Source organism: Myotis davidii, unplaced genomic scaffold, assembly GCF_000327345.1.
Source record: "Myotis davidii unplaced genomic scaffold, ASM32734v1 scaffold478, whole genome shotgun sequence".
Taxonomy (NCBI): Eukaryota; Metazoa; Chordata; class Mammalia; order Chiroptera; family Vespertilionidae; genus Myotis; species Myotis davidii.
Window position 1 is genome coordinate 3,677,827 of NW_006289570.1, and position 19,845 is coordinate 3,697,671.

Here is a 19,845-nt window from a genome sequence, read left to right on the forward strand (position 1 = left end):
CAGCTGATTTTTTGCATTGAGTTGACAGAGTAATTTGAGTTAACGAGCTCGGTCTCCGAACGAATTAAACTCATAAGTCAAGGCCCCCCTGTATTTTGTGGAAGAGCCACACTCAAGGGGCCAAAGAGCCTCATGTGGCTCGCGAGCCTCAGTTTGCCGACCACTGTCTGTTAAAAGAGTTCATCTTCCTACCACCTGAATTCCTGCCCCCTTTTTCCCCTTTTTGCCTTTGCTGACTCACACTATTTTCTCCTTGTTTCCTCCAGATTACAGTACCTACAGCCAAGCTGCAGCCCAGCAGGGGTAAGTCAGCCTTTTACAACAGTATTTTGTGTGTAATTGATTAATGGAACAGAGCCTGCTTATAGTTGTGGGGGATTTAGTAATGGAATCTGAATGTTCTATATTCAGTTTTTGCATTTAATTTATCTTACAGCTACAGTGCTTACACCGCCCAGCCCACTCAAGGATATGCACAGACCACGCAGGTAATCTTTAAGATAAATATATATGTAGCTGCATCCCTAAATAAAATGTTTCTATCAACCATTCAAACAATAGCCAGCACAATTCTTTTTCAAAAGTTAGGTAATAGAAAAGTGTAATGTGCTTGTAATAAAAATAACCAGGCATTTTAAACTTTCACAATGGGGATGCCATTATATATGGATCCATCCCCAATCTGGGAGTTGCCAGCTCTCCATACCGTTCTAGTATCATTTCTCAAGTTAGGTACCCTGCTCCATGCTTGGTCCTTCTATGTATTCACCTTCTACAGAGGAAGGTGATATGACATCTGGCAAATGGAAAAATGCAGGGCATAGATATTAAGGCATTTACCAGTGGTCAGACAGTAAGTGGAGGGTCAGCTTGTATCGCTACCTGTAAGAGGTTAAGGGTTCTTCAGTAAATGAGTCCGTCTTTAAAACCCTAGGCCAGCAGATTCTAGAAATTAGCTTCCAAGTGTTCTCAGGATCACCTCACATTCTGAAATGGTCTGGCTTAAAAATGGGTACTAATAACTGCCATAGAAACATTCTAGAACAGGCAGAATGATGTGATGTCTCTGGCAGATACTACGTAACTGGTCATTCAGATCTAGAATATGATCGTGCTAATATCTGAAAGAACACCTCATTTCTTGCCAATTTTCTGTATTACTGATGTCCAAGTTCAAAAGACAGTGCTGTTGATGTGCTAACCTTAAGGAGACATGCAGTGTTCTAGTTCATTTTCTTGGAGGCGAAATCTTTGTCCTACTGAAAATCTGGTTTTCAAAATTATCTGTAGATTTGATTTTCATTTTCCTTTCTCTTTGTTCGTTTTGTCTTCCTAATATTTGTTTCCAGTTGCTAAAACTGGTACACTTAGTGCTGGTAATTATGGTACACCTGTTCCCTTATTGCTCATCCCTTGAGAGTGTCTTATTAATCTCCGGTACAGTTAACTGTGATTTTGCCTAATTATCTCAGGAACTTTTTTGTAGTTAAATTTACAAAAATATGAGTGCATCAGATCAGGGAAAATTTACAGTAATGTGATCACTTGTCTTTTTTTAAATCTTATTTGAAAACAACATTTTCAACTTCTAAATTTAAAAACTTAGAAGTAAATCGTGTGTGGGGTGTTTTTTTGTTGTTTTTCTCCCTAAAAATATAAGGTTTATATATCTGAAGTTTTTCCATCCATTTCCTTTGAGCAGGCATATGGGCAGCAAAGTTATGGTACCTATGGACAGCCCACTGATGTCAGCTACACCCAGGCTCAGACCACTGCTACCTATGGGCAGACAGCCTATGCGACTTCTTATGGACAGCCTCCCACAGGTAAAGCCTGCCTTGGACATACTTCCGGTCACAGCAGCTCGGTGTTTGCTAAGAAGCTTGTTACTTGTGCTCTTTGGTGTATATTCTGGTCCATATCTTGGCATCTGGCATTCCTAGGAGGAGTTATTTTTTTTCTCCTTTTCCCTTGTATTCTCCTTGAGGGATCGCTAATAGAATGTGGGTGGAATAAATTCCAAGGGAAAAAAGAACTTTTCCTTTAGTTATTTTATACAGTATATTGAATAATCTCACAGCAAAATGGCAAACATATAAAAGATTGTGCTAATGCTAATTTTGGGTAAGAATGAGCCTTCTTAAACTGAGCTGCTAGAAATATCAAACTGGTTTTCACATCTGTTTACTTCATCTGATAGTGTGCCCTCTACTTTCTGTTTTGTGCTTTCCACAGTAGAAGGGACCAGTACAGGTTTGACTGTCCTGCTCATTCTTGCATGGGAAATGCTTTCCATCTTGTTTAACCCTGTAATGTTAACCCCATAGGTGTTTTCATTAGTTTAACCCTCAAACTTTCTAACATCATACACAGCAAGGTGCTAATGGAAAACTGCTTCAGGTGCCATTCGCAGATCCATGCCTTTTTCTTTATGTGATTTTGGGGAAAGTTCTGCTTTTTTATTTTACATTTTTCTATGTCAAGCCTTAATAATAGTTCACCTTCCCAAAGGTACTTCAGATGACTCTTCCCCAGCTGACTCCCCCCATGTTCCCTGAAGGACAGGTGCATGATTAGATTTCTTTAGAGGTGAAGGCTGCCACCCTGCATGTCAATTATGTTTGTCTGTCTGTTGGTTTCCAGTCCAGACACATTTTATTTTCTATTTAAGTGATGATGAATTATTTTAATTCATAGTATGTCTTAAAATACATATATATATAGCATTCCACAAGCTAAAAAGTATTCTAAGAATTAGAATAGAATAAACTATCCTAATACTGGGGTTGAGAGTGGGGTATATGAAAATTATACAGTACTTTTGTGTTCAGTATTGTGTAATTGTTTTAGGATTCCCTACCTTCTCCCCACCTACTCCCATCTTTATTATTGCTACTATTATTATTAAAGAATATTTAATACAAAAATCTTACGGATGTAAAAACTTTTTTCCCAATCATCTGCAGTTCTCTAAGTTATATAGTCTATCAGAGTCTTTAGTGGGGAGAAAACTATTTGTAATTTATCTTATTGAATGACAGTGTCCTGGATTTGATGGGAAGTACTCCCTAATCTAAAACATATCTTGACTAGGTTGGGGAATGTTTAAACTTTCTGTTGGATTTTTAGCAGAGAATTTTGAAATTGTGACATGAACTTCATGTATTCTAACATTTTTTATTGAGTTATAATTGACATACAACAGTTTGGAGTGTACAGCATGATGATTTCATACTTTTATATACTGTGTTGTGAAATGATCACAGTAAGTCTAGTTCATCCATCAGCGCTTGGTTATTTTTTTCTTGTGATGAGAACTTTTAAGGTATATGCTTTTAGCAACTTTTTAATACATATGCATTGTTCTACTCCATTTTACATAAGGGACTTAAGCATCCTCAAATCACAGGGATCTGAAACCAATGCCCCACAGATACTGAGGGACAGCTATATACAGTACAGCTGTATTTCATCATAACTTGTTTATTTTATAACGGAGTTTTTGACCACCTTCAGCCAAACAAGTATAAATTCAAAAGAAATAACACTGCTTAGATCTAGCTTTTGGAATCCCTGGATCATTTTATAGGAACATGATAAAATCATTTGTAGGAAATGTAGTGGTCTTTCACAGAAACCAGCAGCTTTGATGAGCAAGAGATTGCACTTAAAAATCTTATAAGGAGCCCCATCGGTGTGGCTCAGTTGTTGAGTATAGACCTTTGAACCAGGAGGTCAGGGTTCAATTCCTGTCAGGGCACATGCCCAGGTTGCAGGCTCGATCCCCAGTGTGGGGTGTGTAGGAGGCAGCCTATCAGTGATTCTCATCCTTGGTGTTTCTGTCTCTCTCTCTCCCTCTCCTTTCCTCTCTGAAATCAATAAAAATATATTTTTAACAAATAGATATAAGGAATATTTATAGACTTTATAGTTTATGGAGGACTGTCATATCTCCCCTAAACCTCCCATGAACCTCTGGCATGAAGGAACAAAATTTAAACCTGATGAGCAAACTGAAACTGAACCAAACTAAGTAGGTCCTTGATAGGTAGTAAGTGGGTTCAAGCACACTTAACCACTTTCCTCCTTAACCTCACATTGCCTTATGTGTAAAAGTCATTGGGTAATTGTTGTAAGGAACATATAAAAGGACATTTTTCTCTTCTAGAATTTTTTTAAATTATTTCATGAAAAGGGATCCTATTTATAAATCTCAATTCATTAATTGGAATAGAAATTTTAAACTTTAATTTTTATTGGTAAAGCTAAACAAAAATTAGATTCGTGTGATCTTTTGTGTTTTGTTTGTTTAATATATTTTTATTGATTTCAGAGAGGAAGGGAGAGAAAGAAACATCAGTGATGAGAGAGAATCATTGATTGGCTGTCTCCTGCACACCCCCTACTGGGGATCAAATCTGGGACCCTTCAGTCTGCAGGCTACCACTCTGTCTCTGCCCACTGAGCCAAACCAGCTAGGGCTGTGTGATCCTTTTTAATACCTTTTTCCTTAAAGTTGTCAGTGCATGTGTTGTCTTTTTTGCTGTTGGTGTTTTTTTTTTATTATCATTTTGCTTTATTAATTTTTGCTCATTTTGCTTGGCTGCTTGTGTTGGTATTACAGATTAATTAAAAGATTATTAATTAACTTAGTGCCTTACTATAATCTTAGTACTACAAAGCTCTGTTGCTGCATAGTTTTATGACATGAGTTATTTCCCTGATCAGTTTTGTTTTTGTTTTTAATCTTGTAAATCTTCTAGATGGCCTTGAGCATTTTTATGTAGAAGGTAGGTTTTTTGTGCGTGTAGGGGGAAAATCTGTGTAGGATTAATAGTGTAGGTGGAATTAGGTTCCAGTTAAATTTAATTAAATGAGTGCTCTATGTGATTGACATTAAGACTCTGCACAAAACTGTTAATAAACGGTTAGATGAACAACATTCCAACTCAAAAAACTTACACTGTTTGAGGCTTCCTCTTTTTGAGAACAAAATTATCTTTGTGTATAATTAATTTCAGAATTTACAAAAAAAATGTTTGGGATGTAGAATATAGTTACTGTACCCTGTGAAGTTTAAGGTCCTAAATCTTAACTAAAATCACCAGTCTTTTTTTATTATTATGATTTTTCACAGAGAGAAAGGGAGAGAGAGAGAGTTAGAAACATCGATGAGAGAGAAACATCGATCAGCTGCCTCCTGCACATCTCCCACTGGGATGTGCCCACAACCCAGGTACATGCCCTTGACCGGAATCGAACCTCGGACCTTTCAGTCCACAGGCCGACGCTCTATCCACTGAGCCAAACCAGCTAGAGCTGGATGTAACTTTTTATTGTATGGCTCACTTGTGCTTACTGACCAGGAGGATGAATAGGAGGGAGGTGAGCCCAGCACCAGGAAAGGTTGTATCATCTCCCCCAGGAAAGGGAGCTGCAGATTTGGGGGCTGGGATAGGCGGTGTCAGACTTCCAGCCCAAGTTCCAGGTGAAAGGGCACGTGGATCCTGCCTGGTCCAGCAAAGACAGGAGCTAGACAGAGATCTGTGAGAACAGGTCTTTGTGACACTTGGCTGGGAAATAGTAAGGGGCTCTAGGGTCTACCTCCAATATAGTTGAGGAAAAGACCTTTTTGTTAGTGGTAGGTAAATAAGACAGGAACAGACCCGTGTGCTATTTCGATCTTAGCGTGGTGATAAGCATTTTTTTAGTTACTTGTTACCTGAAACAAAATTAGCAGTTCTTAGAAGTGTTCACTCGTTAACATCTTCCACTAAACATTAAGCACATTCTCTAGAATTTCCAGTGTCCTTAAACATGAACTGCTCATGATGGAGTGCTTGCAACTGAAAACAAGTAATTTCAAATTGTGGGTTTTAATGTTAAAACTAGTACCTGGATCCTTATTCGTAGCTATTTTAAAATGCTATGTCATTGCCTTTTATTTCCCTTTCTGGGACATTTTATTCGTGCTTGAGAGGTTTGGGGGGTTACTTAAATTCAGAGAATTTAGGTTTTAAATACTGGTTTGTCGCTGCTACTCTTACTGAAGGGGAAATATTTAATGGAGTTAAATACGGGATGGCTGAAAGTAGGTGGTTTACAAATGGTTCTGATAATGAGTGGTTAGGTAGATAGATCTCTGAGGAGCCAGAAATCTGACGCTACTCTTGTTTGTTCCAGGTTATACTACTCCAGCTGCCCCCCAGGCCTACAGTCAGCCTGTCCAGGGCTATGGCACTGGTGCTTATGATACCACCACTGCTACGGTCACTACCACCCAGGCCTCCTATGCAGCTCAGTCTGCGTATGGCACGCAGCCTGCTTACCCGGCCTATGGGCAACAGCCCGCAACCACTGCACCTGCAAGGTAAGAGCACATTCTCCTAACTCTACAGTGCATTGGCCTCAGGTATTCAGGAGAGAGAGCAACTACACACACTTGTGATTTAGTTTCTTTAACCGGTTTTGGCGATTTAGTTTCTTTTTAATAGTTGCTCTCACATACACTTAGGTGTGGGTTTTTGGTTTGTGTCAATTGTCACCCGAGGATATTCTTTTTCCCATTGATTTTACGAGAGTGGAAAACGGACGGGGCTGGGGGGGACACATGACACACACACACACACACACACACACACACATCGATTGTGTGCCTCCTGCATGCACCCCAACTGGGCTGGGAATTGAGCCTGCAATCAAAGAACATGCCCTAGACCAGAATCAAACCTGTGACCTTTCAGTCCAAGGACTGGAGCTCTAACCACTGAGAAAAACTGGCTGGGGCTATTTGTTTTTATTTGCTGGTGTTTAGAGGGGGCGAGAGAAAAACATGGATTCGTTCTTCCACTAGTTTATGCATTTCATTAGTTGCTTTTTGTATGTGCCCTGGCGGGATCAAACCTGCAACGTTGGCACATCGGGACGATGCTCTAACCATCTGAGCTATTACCTGGTCAGGGCACTCAGATGTTGGCTATATTCTTAGTCATTAAAGTAATGCACTAGAACACACTACACATTATTCTCCATTTAAAGAAATGGTACCATCCAGGGGCCAAAATAAGGATGGTCAGTGTAGTTTCAGAAGGGAGACCTTTTGGGGTAGGAGGAAGCTATTGTATTAACTTTTCTAAAACCAGGAGAAAATTGTGTGGTTTACCTCAAAACAGAACAGCTAATGATACTTTTACCTTTGGTTTTATTGGCCCCATAAATGAGTAACAGCTTTCTCTTTGGGTAAAACGTGTAGATAGGTTGCGGGGAGGGAGGTCATCATATGGTTTAAGAAACAATCATGTGACTCAGTTGTCAGTAAAGGATATGTCCATATCTGGAAGTCAACTTAAGGAGTTGACATGATCTTTTCTGTATTATGTAGTGGCTTGGTAATCCAAATATAACCGGCGAGTATAAATTCTTAACTGGGTACCCTGCTGGGGGGTGAATATTGGGGCAAAGTTCATACTCCATGACTGGTTAGCAGGTAAACATTATTAGTTATTACTTAACAGAAGATATTATTTGCTTTAGGCAGTGCACTTAGGTGGTTTCTGCATACAATCTTGACAGAACATTGGTTTCTGATTTGAAAGAAGTTGTCTTAGGGAATAAACAAGAGATCAACTTGTAGCCTAGTCATTTTGTCTGCTGTAGAGTAAGAAATTAGCTCTGGCAAACACTCATGAAATGCCTTCTAAAATGCACAGTGAGTAATCAGAGCTACTTGGTAGTTTAAATCTGCTAGACAGCCTGTGCAGTAAGAGCTAAGTAAACTAGCTGGTTCGCATAGGGCCTTGTTTCAATTGACCTAGGCATATCGGTGTCAGCAAATGTTTAAGTCCCACTTGATGCTCCGTTGGCAACAGGATATCCAAGCCATAGCTGGAGGGTTTTGTATATTAAATGGTTTTTTTCTAAATCATCCTTTTTGGTTCCTTTTTTCTTAATTTTCAATCCGTACCATTTTGAAACAGCTGTCTTATGATCAGTGACAGCTATTCCCCTTTCCACTGGAAAAAAGGGGGTTTGTGACCTATTTCAGCTCTTTGGAGAAAGAAAGCAGTACTTCCCCAAACTCTCTGTAGGTCTGCCTACTGATTCTTGGAGTTTTGCTTAAAATAGATTGAGCTTACTTTGCTACAGCCTTATTGCAGAATGTTAGAGCAAAGAGGTAATAGAAACCACTGTGGTTTTTTCCTTAGGATTGGGATTCGTTTTCTTCACTTAACAAGGATATTTCCCAGGTCGTCTGAGCAGGAGGGGCTGGGGGTATATACCTACCATGGTATTTCCATTTTTTTTTAAGTCTGTTCTTAATGAATGAGAAACATAAATCCACAAGTAGTACAGATCTATAAATGCCATGGACTTACATAAATGTTACTGTAACCTAAAACTTGAATTGTTAAAGTTTTCTTGTTTGCTTTCAAACGTCCTTTTTGAGAAATAGCATTTTCTTTCCTAACAAATTACCTCCCCTCTCATATCACTTAAATTGACAACACAAAATATTGTAACTACCTTTTTATAGCTGTTAACATGGAACAAAAGAAGCACTATGGCCCTAACTGGTTTGGCTCAGTGGATAGAGTGTCAGCCTGCAGACCAAAGGGTCCAGGGTTCGATTTTGGACAAGGATCCGTATCTCGGTTGCAAGCTTCTCCCCAGCCCAGGCCCTGGTCAGGGCACATGTAGAAAACAACCAATTGATGTGTTTCTCGATGTTTCTCTCTGTCTTTCCTTCTCTCATCCACTCTCTCTAAAATCAAGAGGGGGGGGGATATCCTCAGGTGAGGATAAAAAACAGAAGCATGGTGATGTCTCTTCTATGGATGTGATTCATTCATCCCCTCCCTTAGTGTTCGACACTGGGTTTGATGCAGTTCACTTTAAAATTGGATTTTCCAAACTCAGTCCTAATATTGCATATTGCTCATAGATTTGGGTAAGATTTGTAGAGTTCTTACCCAAGAGTTTTATGGTTGAGGGTGGAAAGTCTCACTTTTTTATTTCTTCTTTTAGACCACAGGATGGTAACAAACCCGCTGAGACCAGTCAACCTCAATCCAGCACGGGCGGTTACAACCAGCCCAGCCTGGGATACGGACAGAGTAACTACAGTTATCCCCAGGTACCTGGGAGCTACCCCATGCAGCCAGTCACGGCACCACCATCCTATCCTCCTACCAGGTCAGTCTCTGCTTCTGCTTCCTTGGGTGATCTGTGTTACTGATTCCCAATGAGGAGCCTGACCACATATTGTTAACTTTAAAACTTCAGTCCTGGGTTCCCATGCAGTGCCTGGCAGCCAGTAACTCTTCTAAGGACAAACAATATTCTTACCACTCCAGGTTCTTTTCAGTTTGCTCTCGCAGTTAATTCAGATGGCTGAGAAACAAAGGTTTGAAAGCAAGCAAAATGCAGGGCATTATATTTTTTAAAAAGAAACTTCACCTTAAGCATTTTGTATTTAACAATGCAGAGGTCCATTCATGCACTGGTCTTTTAATGGTTGAGCTGAAGCCTTTTATTTTTTATTACAGTTTATTCTGCATTCTTTGTCTTAGGTTAACCACACCAGCATCTACAACATCCAGGTTTAGTTTCTTTAAAGTGTAGGAAGAACTGCAAGTTGTTCCACTCACATTTAAATTGAAGCAAGTTTTCAGACTTGCCTGAATTATGCACTAAAGTGTTAACTTAGTTTTGCTGGAAGAAATAACCCCCCTTTTGCACTCATTTCATTGGTTTACACATTAAGAGCAGCAGGCAGAAACAGGCTTAGGAGCCAGTACAGCTGACTGGTAAGTGTCTCTGTGCAGCGTGGAGTAGCAGTGGGCAGTTCTCCCACAGAGCCCACCTGCACCTGCTGAGCTGGGAGCATCAATCTGGGGAGTTGAATAGCTGCACTTGGTGAAGAGAGCTGTGTCCATACAGCAGCTGTGGGGAGAGATGGTGATAGAGGCTTAGTTTGTGCTTTAAAATTTGTTTCTGTTTTTCATTATAATGGTTCATATGGAGTTTAATACCAATTCTTTAAAGCTTTATTTCTGTTTAAGAATGTATCTTTGGTTCGATTCCCTGCCATATCAAAAAGTTGAGTATCGGTATAATATTCATCTTTCATACAGTGACTTGATTCTGAAGTTTCTTTATCCATCTTTTATTAATGCCCAGATTTCATAGATGATTGACCTGTCTGAAAGTTTGAAACTATATATAGCAATTTGAAATATGTTTTTTTAATACATTTTTATTGATAGTATTACAGATATCCCACCCCCACCTGGTCTTCACCACCCTATTGCCCTTTGGTTTATTTCTTCTTGTTTCCCCAACCCCACATCGAGTGAAATGTGTTTTTATTGATTTTAGCGGGGGAGGGAGAGGGATAGAGTGGTAGAAACAAATTCAAAAGGTTGATATGTAGAAGTAACTGCATTTTTTAAGGGTTTCTATATCACATGCTATGAATGTCTCTTGTATTTAGCGGGCTTGAAGGAATAAACCTGTCCTTCCTAAAATGGTGTTTTTTCTTTCTTTCTTTCAGCTATTCCTCTACACAGCCGACTAGTTATGATCAGAGCAGTTACTCTCAGCAGAACACCTATGGGCAGCCGAGCAGCTATGGACAGCAGAGTAGCTATGGTCAACAAAGCAGCTATGGGCAGCAGCCGCCCACTAGTTACCCCCCCCAAACTGGATCCTACAGCCAGGCTCCAAGTCAATATAGCCAACAGAGCAGCAGCTACGGGCAGCAGAGTGAGTTGCTAAGAGAGAAAACCAAATAAGTGATTATGTTTGGAGTTTCTGAACATGGGGAAATGGTCTTTATCATTGTTTGCATTTTGATTCCAGGATGCATTTTTAGGGCATAGCATCCTGGCTCATAGCTTGGATGTCCCAATAAAGACTTCAGTGCTTTTCTTCACTTTAATTGTTACTAGTAGACCTTGCAAAAAAAGAAGAGATTCGTAACTGGCTAGAGCACATGATTGGCACTGGCACCCTGGTCTCTCTGGGGAAGTTTATGCAGTGAGTGAAGTCAGCGTTCCTATGGCCTGCCCATCCCACTCAGTGCCAATGAGCAGCTAGTTAACTGAAGACTGCAGTGTGGACAGTCAAGTAAACGCTATCTGTGTTTTCTATTTTGTTTACGTCCATAGGGGGAAAAAATTCCTCACAGGATAGTTTTATATACGTAGAGAAGTAATCAAAAACTCAAACCACCTTCACAATCTCCCCATATTGTGTATGTGGGGTTTTTTGTTTTTTTAATTAGGTTCCATCCGTGGGCATGCGTTGTTATGACTATGAAATAAGTAGTGCTGCTTGATGGAGACCAACCCTTAGCCATGTGCTAAAACCCTACGAAACTGGCTCTATTTTTGGAGATATCTTATAATCCAGAACCCTGCAGACTTTTGACTATAGGGCTTTTTGTTGTTTGGGAATGGTTTATTCTAGGCTAACTATAGAAGGTTTACTTCAGCTTTGACGAACCAGCACTTTTTGTTGAACTTAAAAGAGCCTATGATTAGAAGTGTGTTATCGAGGATGGTGCCTTGGTTAGTGCTTGGCACTTGAGAATTCTGTGATTCCAGGAGAGAGGACAACAGGCAGTGGTATAAATGCTGGTCCATGGCTTACAGATGTGACTCTTTCCTCAGGTTCATTCCGACAGGACCACCCCAGTAGCATGGGTGTTTATGGGCAGGAGTCTGGAGGATTTTCCGGACCAGGAGAGAACCGGAGCATGAGTGGCCCTGATAACCGGGGCAGGGGAAGAGGGGGATTTGATCGTGGAGGCATGAGCAGAGGTGGGCGGGGAGGAGGACGCGGTGGAATGGGGTAAGAGCAAACCTTTTCTCCTTTTACCTAATTTTGTTTCATCCATAGGATTTTCAATGGAAAGAAGGGACTGAAAGACCTAAGAAATTTATTTCTACATTTCCATGGACAATCTGTTGAGCCCAAGCCATCTTCTAAAACATGGAAATGTCATCTTTATGGCATATATTAAGTGGCAGTCTGCTTTTTCCCTGCCAGTCTACTGGGTTGGGTTGGGGAGAACAAAGAATGGTTTTAAAATTAGAGCTTTCAGTTCCCTTCATGGTTTCCAGAGGTCAAAAGCCTCTGTGGGTAATAAATAGACTTGGGATGGAACACACACACCCTTCTAACAATCTAGGTTTTTAACTAATTGTCTCTGAATGGTTGTCTTGAAATACCTGGTGTATATACTGCTAAAAAGGAATGCAGCTGTTTTCCACAATGTTTGTCCCCAACTTCTGTTTGTAGTCCGAACTGTTGAACATAATGCTGAAGATCTTGGTCCCCATAACCCCTTGAACTACAGCCTGAGGTGCACCTGGTACACAGTAAAATCCAATAGCTTTTTGCAGAGTAATGTGTATAGTTAATTCTAGTGTTACTCCTTATTGGAGATTTTAAGAAGTCTAAATCGGTTTGACCATTTTGATTGATGGCACAATCTGGTTTAGAAAACTTTGTTTAGATCAATAACGTAACCCTGCTACTGTGCCTGCCCTCCCCCTCCCTTCTCCCATCTCTCTTTTCCTTTCTGGTATCTGTACTTTGATGAAGGTGAGGTATAATGTTGGTGGTTAACATAATCCAGAAGGCTTAGTGCTGTGTGTGTTCTGTCCCGATATAAATAGTATAAAAGTTATGCAGAATGCTCTATTAAGTATAAATTGGATTTGATGCCACTGTTGGTTCAAGGGAAAATTGAATAGGATTTCTTTTATAGAAGTGGGCTTCAAAATTAAATAGATTTAAAATTTTTATCTTTAATTTTTGTATTAGCAAATCTGTTAACTATTGGAAGGTACTGATATTCTGCATAACTTAAAAGTCTTTGGTGAAATCTTTATTGGAAAAAACAATCATTTTTACAACATGCAAAATTTTATAAATAATTTGGTATAAAGTAAAATGGATCCTCTGATTTGGAGAATGTCATTCCATTATAAAGGTTTCACTTCTTTATGGATGTTTTAAAATAGACATAGACACTTGAAATTACTATCATCACGTCTCCAATCACCTAAAAGTCTTAGTATGTTTCAATTGCAAAACCAATTTCAAATTTACTTATTTTAATACTTCAGAAGTAATAAATTCTAATTTTGCTAGACATTGCTGGGAGAGGGGCCCACTCTTCCTGGATGAGAAGTCTCTCCTGGAGCCGTAGGAAAAAGTCATGGCTTTCCCCATAGGTCTTTCAACAGACTGGGCAGCAGTCGGTTGGACCCTTTGGGGACAGGACAGGGGCACCCCCCCTCTTTTTTATTGTGGTGTGGTGATGGTTTTCAGTGTCTTCTGCAGGTAAGGCACTCATTGTTGTTAACGTGCCCTTTTTCATTGCCTCAGTATTTTGATATTTTCATTGGCTGTTAAACGTGGAAACTTTTTAACATGCTTTGTCGCATTTATATGCTACAGGTTACAAAGTGAGAGCCTTGTATACACTTCAATACTTAAAAAGTACCCGTACTCAGTACTCAGCCGGCAGCATAATGAAAAGTGGGACTAGACACGGTGTCCATATGGAGAGGAAAAATATACATAGAATATTTTTAACAAAATGTTTTCATTGTATAAATGGAATCCTTCTGTAACTTTGGTAACTGCATATTTGTTGTTTGGTAATGAACCAGAGGAGGTATAATAATACTCTAGAATTGTGTAACATTAAAGTGTAAACTTTTGTGTTTAAAGAGAGAGAACATTTTATGGTGTGTACTTTTTTTTAAAAAAAGGAGACAAAGCTGCATGCAACAGCTTGAAATTGTATATTCAGGTATTAAAGGTGCAATACTGGTTAGAGAAAACTCCGGGCCTCCCACTGAGGAGCTGCCTTTATTTAATTTAAAGAAGGAAAAAGGCCCAATTCATAGTTTCTTCCCCTTTAAAGTATGTAAGGCAGTCACTTTATCCTGCCGTTGTTGTTATTCTCAACTGATATGTCTGTAAAGTTGCACCCCAGTCCATTTAGCCTTGGAATTGGTTGTAAATTTTCTTTTCACAGTGATTGTAAGTTCATTAGTGCCCTGAAATGTATGGCCTTATGCTGAAGATGGCTGGATGCGTCCTCTGGTGTGTGTTGTAGTCATTTAGTGTAGTTGTCTCCTCCTTTATTCTACTGTGACTGGTTAGGGAGCCCAGGGTCTCACTTGGTTCTGCCCTGGGAGAGGTTGAGGGTGCACCTTTATGAACATGGAAAGGTTCATTACCAGTCGTCCCAGCTTGCTCCTCCTCTCTACACCAAGCTCTCTCTGTTTTTCAGCTGATGGGGTGGGTGTTTGGGATCTATTTTCCCCCTCATTTGCCAAGTATTGCACTATTAATACCAGCCCCCGAAATGAAAGGAACCAGCCACACTGGTGTGTACAATCAGACAAGCAAGGTTGTATATAAAGGAGATTTGAGCAAGCTGCCCTGAAGAAAGGCATAGTGACAAGATGAGAGAGATGCATTGTTTGGAGATGTTTAGCCAGTGCCCTTCTTCCCCACGAGCCCCCCCAAGGCTCAGAGCGGTACTGGCTTTTAAAGGGAAAGGCCTTCATTTCTTCGTTTATCCCCCCAGCAGCGCTGGAGAGCGAGGTGGCTTCAATAAGCCTGGTGGTAAGTTTTTGAGTATTACCATGGATAGTGTTTAAAAAAAAGTCAGTTTTTAGAAAACTATAATTTTTTATTAGTTTCATAAGCGGTTTAAAAATGATCTATACAAAAGAGACTAATGGGTACTGCCGGCATTGTCTTAGGGGTAATAAGGTTAACCTATGGTTACAAAACAAAGGGTAACTTGAAGTATTGATCAACTGCTTCTGTAATATGGGGGAGAATACATTTTTTAAATTTGGTTTATTTGGAGGAAAAATTTTGACTTAAATTTAACACTAATTTGGCACATAAGCATTGAGAGTGTATTTGGTTAATGGTTTAAAAGAAAAAACCCTAGAAACTTTTCACAAATGTTAAAGGGGCACTGCTCCATTTTAGCGGTGCGGGTCATTTTGAATTTAATGAAGCCCCATCAAATGGTGGTATAGTAGATAGTTATGTGTGTTTGTAAGGTTTTGTAGCTTGCAAGGCATGCACTAATAATATTTTATATGATCTTTCCTGGTTGGCAGGACCCATGGATGAAGGACCGGATCTTGATCTAGGTAATTTTGAATTTTTATCTTTTACACTTTCACGCTGTGCTTTATACACGAATGGCACACAAGTGAGTATGTGGTAGAGTTTAGCAGCCTCATCGTGAAAGTGATATTCTTGGTGTCAAGGGCAGTCTGGGGCTTCCTTTTATGAAAAGCATCTACTCACCCTAGCCCGTTTGGCTCATTTGGTAGAGCGTCAGCCCGCAGACTGCAGGGTCCTGGGTTCAATTCCAGTTAAGAGCACCTACTTTGGTTGCCAGCTTGATCCCCGGCCCTGGTCGGGATGTGTGTGTGATACAACCATTCAGTGTGTGTCTCACACATTGACGTTTCTCTCTGACTCCCCCTCTCTCTAAAATCAATGGAAAAATATCCTCGGGTAAGGATTAACCCTCCCAAAAAAGTATCTACTCATAATAGCCTTAAACAAAATAAACCAGAAGTTTCATGGCTTTCTTATTAGTCTGGTTAGTAGTTCTAGTTTTGTGATGAATACCAGCAGACAATAGGGACCAGTTGGTTAATAAGCCTCTATACATACATGACAGTAACTAACTGCCTTCTGTCTTTATTCTGAAAGGCCCACCTGTTGATCCAGATGAAGACTCTGACAATAGTGCCATTTATGTGCAAGGTTTAAATGACAATGTGACTCTAGATGACCTGGCAGACTTCTTCAAGCAGTGTGGAGTCGTTAAGGTAAGTTAGAGCATAACCATGCAATCTGGCAGGTGTTCCAACCACAGTGCATTTTAAAGAAACTCAGTTGCTGTTAAGAGTAGTTTCTGAAGTTGACTGATTTTTCTTTCTGGGTGTATTGTGGCTTGTTCCTTAACATACCAAAAAATCAATTTTTTAATTGAGTATTTAAAAAAAAATAGTTTTAACTTTGAGAGGGAGAGAAACACTGGTTTGAGAATGCAGCATCGATCGGCTGTCCCCTGCACACCCCATACTGGTGATCGAACCGGCAACTCCTTGGTGTACGGGACAACATCCAACCAACTGAGCCACACCGGCCAGGACAGAAACCTTATTTTAAAAAGTGCTAAACATGGTTTTAAGCATACTTGATAACTTGGCCATAAGGCAGTACTATTGTGGGAATATATGAGCGTCAACCAGAAAAAAGCCATTGGAGTTTACATATAGCAGGGAACATAGTCAAAAAGGAATATAGTATGTTAAATGATAGAGGAAAATTATTTCCTCTAAATTATAGAGGAAAACAACACAGCAAGGAGGACAGGCATAAAAGGAAAGGAACGGAGACATCCATACAGCTCGGAGAGGAGAAGGTATTTCAGAATAATGGGGGGAATAACAAGTCGGGTCCTGGGGCAGGAGCTTCCCTGGCAAACTCGAGGGAGCTGGTGTGACTAGAAAGTTTTGATCTGAGTCACTGGAATAGTGGTGGGGTTGTTAGATGGGGAAGACTAAGAAATGGATTTTGAGACAGGAAGGTAGGGTCCCTAGAAAAGAAGCTCAAGGTTTGGGAATCTTGTGTTTCATTTATTAAGTACATTCTCTTAAAAACAGTTGGGTTGATTCTGGGCTTTTACTATATAAGCCATGCTGCAGTGAGCATTCTTGTACACATCTCCTAGTGCACGGTACGCTAGTTTCTCTAGTGTGTGTACAATCATTCTTGTTATTCACGGTGGTTCTAAAAGTCACTACAAATACCTGAGTTAATGAAGGCAAATCTCAGGTAGGTTATAACCCTAAAAACAATTCATCCGGTAGTTCTATATTTTACAAAGAGAAAAGGAAGTTCCATCGTGGTGACTGCCTTAATTGGTATTCAGATTTTCCCAGCTCGCCTCAGCATTGAATCTCCCTGCGCTGGCTGCCCCTCCCCTACAGTGTCCATCCTTGGGTCATCTGTGGAGAGAATGGGCAGAGTGTTGTCTTGTGTGACCTCAGCTGAGTGAGCATGTGCATCAGGCAACTTAAAAATTTTGCCACTCCGCCCTGACCGGTTTGGCTCAGTGGATAGAGCGTCGGCCTGCAGACCAAATGGTCCCAGGTTCGATTCCAGTCAAGGGCATGTACCTTGGTTGCGGGTACATCCCCAGTGGGGGGTGTGCAGGAGGCAGCTGATCAATGTTTCTCTCTCATCGATGTTACTGAAGGGTCCCAGGTTTGATTCAGGTCAAGGGCATGTACCTTGGTTGCGGACACATCCCCAGTAGGGAGTGTGCAGGAGGCAGCTGATCAATGTTTCTCTCTCATCGATGTTTCTAGCTCTCTATCCCTCTCCCTCTCTGTAAAAAATCAAATATTTTTTTAAAAAATTTGCCACTCTGCATGTGTACACATAACCACAAAAGTGCCACTAGTATTGATTTTGGAGTTTATAAATTTTTATTTTTGAGAGTAGGCAAATTTGTATATATTTAATCCATGAAGGATGAGGATCAGCTGTACCCAGGCATAAAATTGCTTAAGGTATGTACATGTTTAACTTCACAAGTTAATGGTATGGCCAACCACTTAGATTCCCGACAGTATTACTGATTCACATTCTCACCACTACTGGGAATCGTCTTTCAACTTGATGATTTTTCGATTTGCTTTTTCCCTGTACGCCATCTTCTGGGAAATGTGTTTGTGTCTTATTTTTCATTGGGTTGTCTATTTATATTGTCTGAATGCTGAATAGAAAGTTCCACCCCTACCTGGATCTATTTCTTGGTTGTCTTGTGTACTTTTTGTTAATTTGTGTGATGCTGTGTTAATAGCAGAGAATTACTATGTCGTTGTGCTAAATCTTAGCTAGTAAGACAAATTACTCTGCTTTGCTCTTTTTCTTCAGGAATGTTTTGCTATACTCCTGCCTCTTTTGTATACATTTTGGAATCCATTTATGAAGCTCCTTAAAATGCCAAATTGGGTGTTTACTGAATCTATAAGACAGCTTGAGAAATGATATTTTTATAATACTGAATCATCTTTTTTTCTCATGAACATTGTATGTCTTCATTTGTCTTATAATGGAGATTATAAAAGTATATATCCCATCATTCAGACCACTCAGACTTTATGTAAATGTCCCTTATTAAAGCATAGGTGTCAGTTACAACCTGTATATAAGCATTGTACCTTTTATATATATTTTTTAATTGATTTGAGAGAGGAGAGAGAGAGAAACATCAATGATGAGTGAGAATCATTGATCGGCTTCCTGCTGCATGCCCCACACTGGGAATCAAGCCCACAACCCTGGACATGTGCCCTGACCAGAAATCGAACCGTGACCTCCTGTTTCATACATCAACACTCAACCACTGGGTCACGCCAGCCAGGCGCACTTTTTTTTTTTTTTAAGTCCTATAATCAGACTTCCAAGCATCTCTAGGTATAAAAACAAATGTATAGATTGGACTTGGATCATGTTCACATTTAATACAAAACACACATGAAGCCATATTCTTGAACGATGTGGCTCCTGAACTTAAGCCAACTGCATCTGGTGTTCAGCTGAGAAACTAGTGATCTGTTCTGGCTCTGGAGGAAAAACCAGCTGTGTTGTACTTAATTAAGAACGCACAACCCTGTCTACTGTACTTAATGATTTGAAGGCTGTTTTTTAACTGCAAGTCCTTTCTTAGGTGGGCCAGCATGGATTCCATGGCTGGGTGCCTATAGTGTGGGCACAGACAGAGTGGAGTGGGTGCAAGGACACCAGGAGAAGGCGGCTAGGGAAGCAGTGGGACCCATACTGTTCACAGACACACTTTGGGATTTTGAGCCTATTTTGGTTCTTAGGATAAAACACATCTGGGGGAGGGGGGAATAATTTTATATATTGTAGCAATTTAAGAAATAAGTCACCCATAATTCCGCCACTCAGGTAAATTAACATCTTACTGAACATGAGTTTGTGAAAGATTGTTGCCTTTGACAGGGACTTGTCTGAATTTCATGTGGACTTTTTCCTCAAAAAACAAGTATATTATGATGACGGTCCCCTGTGCTGTTTGCTGCCTAGATGAACAAGAGAACAGGCCAGCCCATGATCCACATCTACTTGGACAAGGAAACAGGGAAGCCCAAAGGCGATGCTACAGTGTCCTATGAAGACCCGCCGACAGCCAAGGCGGCAGTGGACTGGTTTGATGGTAGGACCCTTGGCGTCAACCAGGGTGTGCTCGCTGCATCTAACTGCCTGCTGCAGGGCACATGGGGCTTGTAGCAATGCTGCCTGTGTCAACTCGCAGGGAACGAGGGCTTTGAATTCTGTTAGGACATCATTCTCTGACTTGGTTCTCTAAACACAGACATCAGGAGGTACAGACATGTTAGCACTGTACTTTTTAATTTATCTATGTGACCTTGACATTGATGCTGAGATTTTACTTCAGGCAAAATCAGCCCGAACCTGTCAAAGGACAGGTCCTGGCCCTCCTCTCTCAGCACTTCCTGTTCTTCCTGTCCCTACTTCCCACCCTGCGCTGGACAAGGGTGCCACCCCCACCCCACTTTTCCTCGGGGTTTTAAATATGTCTAAAGGCTTTTTTCTAGTCCTTCCAATAAGGCTCTTAGATTGTGGGCAGGGGAAGAGGGGTGGCCTCCCTTGCCTAGTCCTTTAAGAAGGAAGGAAGGAAGAGTTGAAGGTTGGGAGTAATTGCTGTTCTGTTGTTTCGTTTCT

The 19,845-nt window shown here is 40.5% G+C and overlaps 1 protein-coding gene across 1 annotated transcript in view; it reads left to right on the forward strand.

Annotated features, from left to right (window-relative positions):
- Positions 1-19,845, forward strand: part of EWSR1 (EWS RNA binding protein 1) — a 24,291-nt gene that overhangs the window by 1,999 nt on the left and 2,447 nt on the right. The window contains exons 3-14 of the mRNA XM_015562830.1: positions 267-303; positions 437-488; positions 1,703-1,826; positions 2,236-2,253; positions 6,184-6,370; positions 9,025-9,192; positions 10,553-10,764; positions 11,673-11,853; positions 14,618-14,652; positions 15,165-15,197; positions 15,772-15,890; positions 19,186-19,388. Coding sequence (XP_015418316.1) covers positions 267-303; positions 437-488; positions 1,703-1,826; positions 2,236-2,253; positions 6,184-6,370; positions 9,025-9,192; positions 10,553-10,764; positions 11,673-11,853; positions 14,618-14,652; positions 15,165-15,197; positions 15,772-15,890; positions 19,186-19,388 — 1,369 coding nt within the window. The remainder of the gene's footprint in view (positions 1-266; positions 304-436; positions 489-1,702; positions 1,827-2,235; positions 2,254-6,183; positions 6,371-9,024; positions 9,193-10,552; positions 10,765-11,672; positions 11,854-14,617; positions 14,653-15,164; positions 15,198-15,771; positions 15,891-19,185; positions 19,389-19,845) is intronic.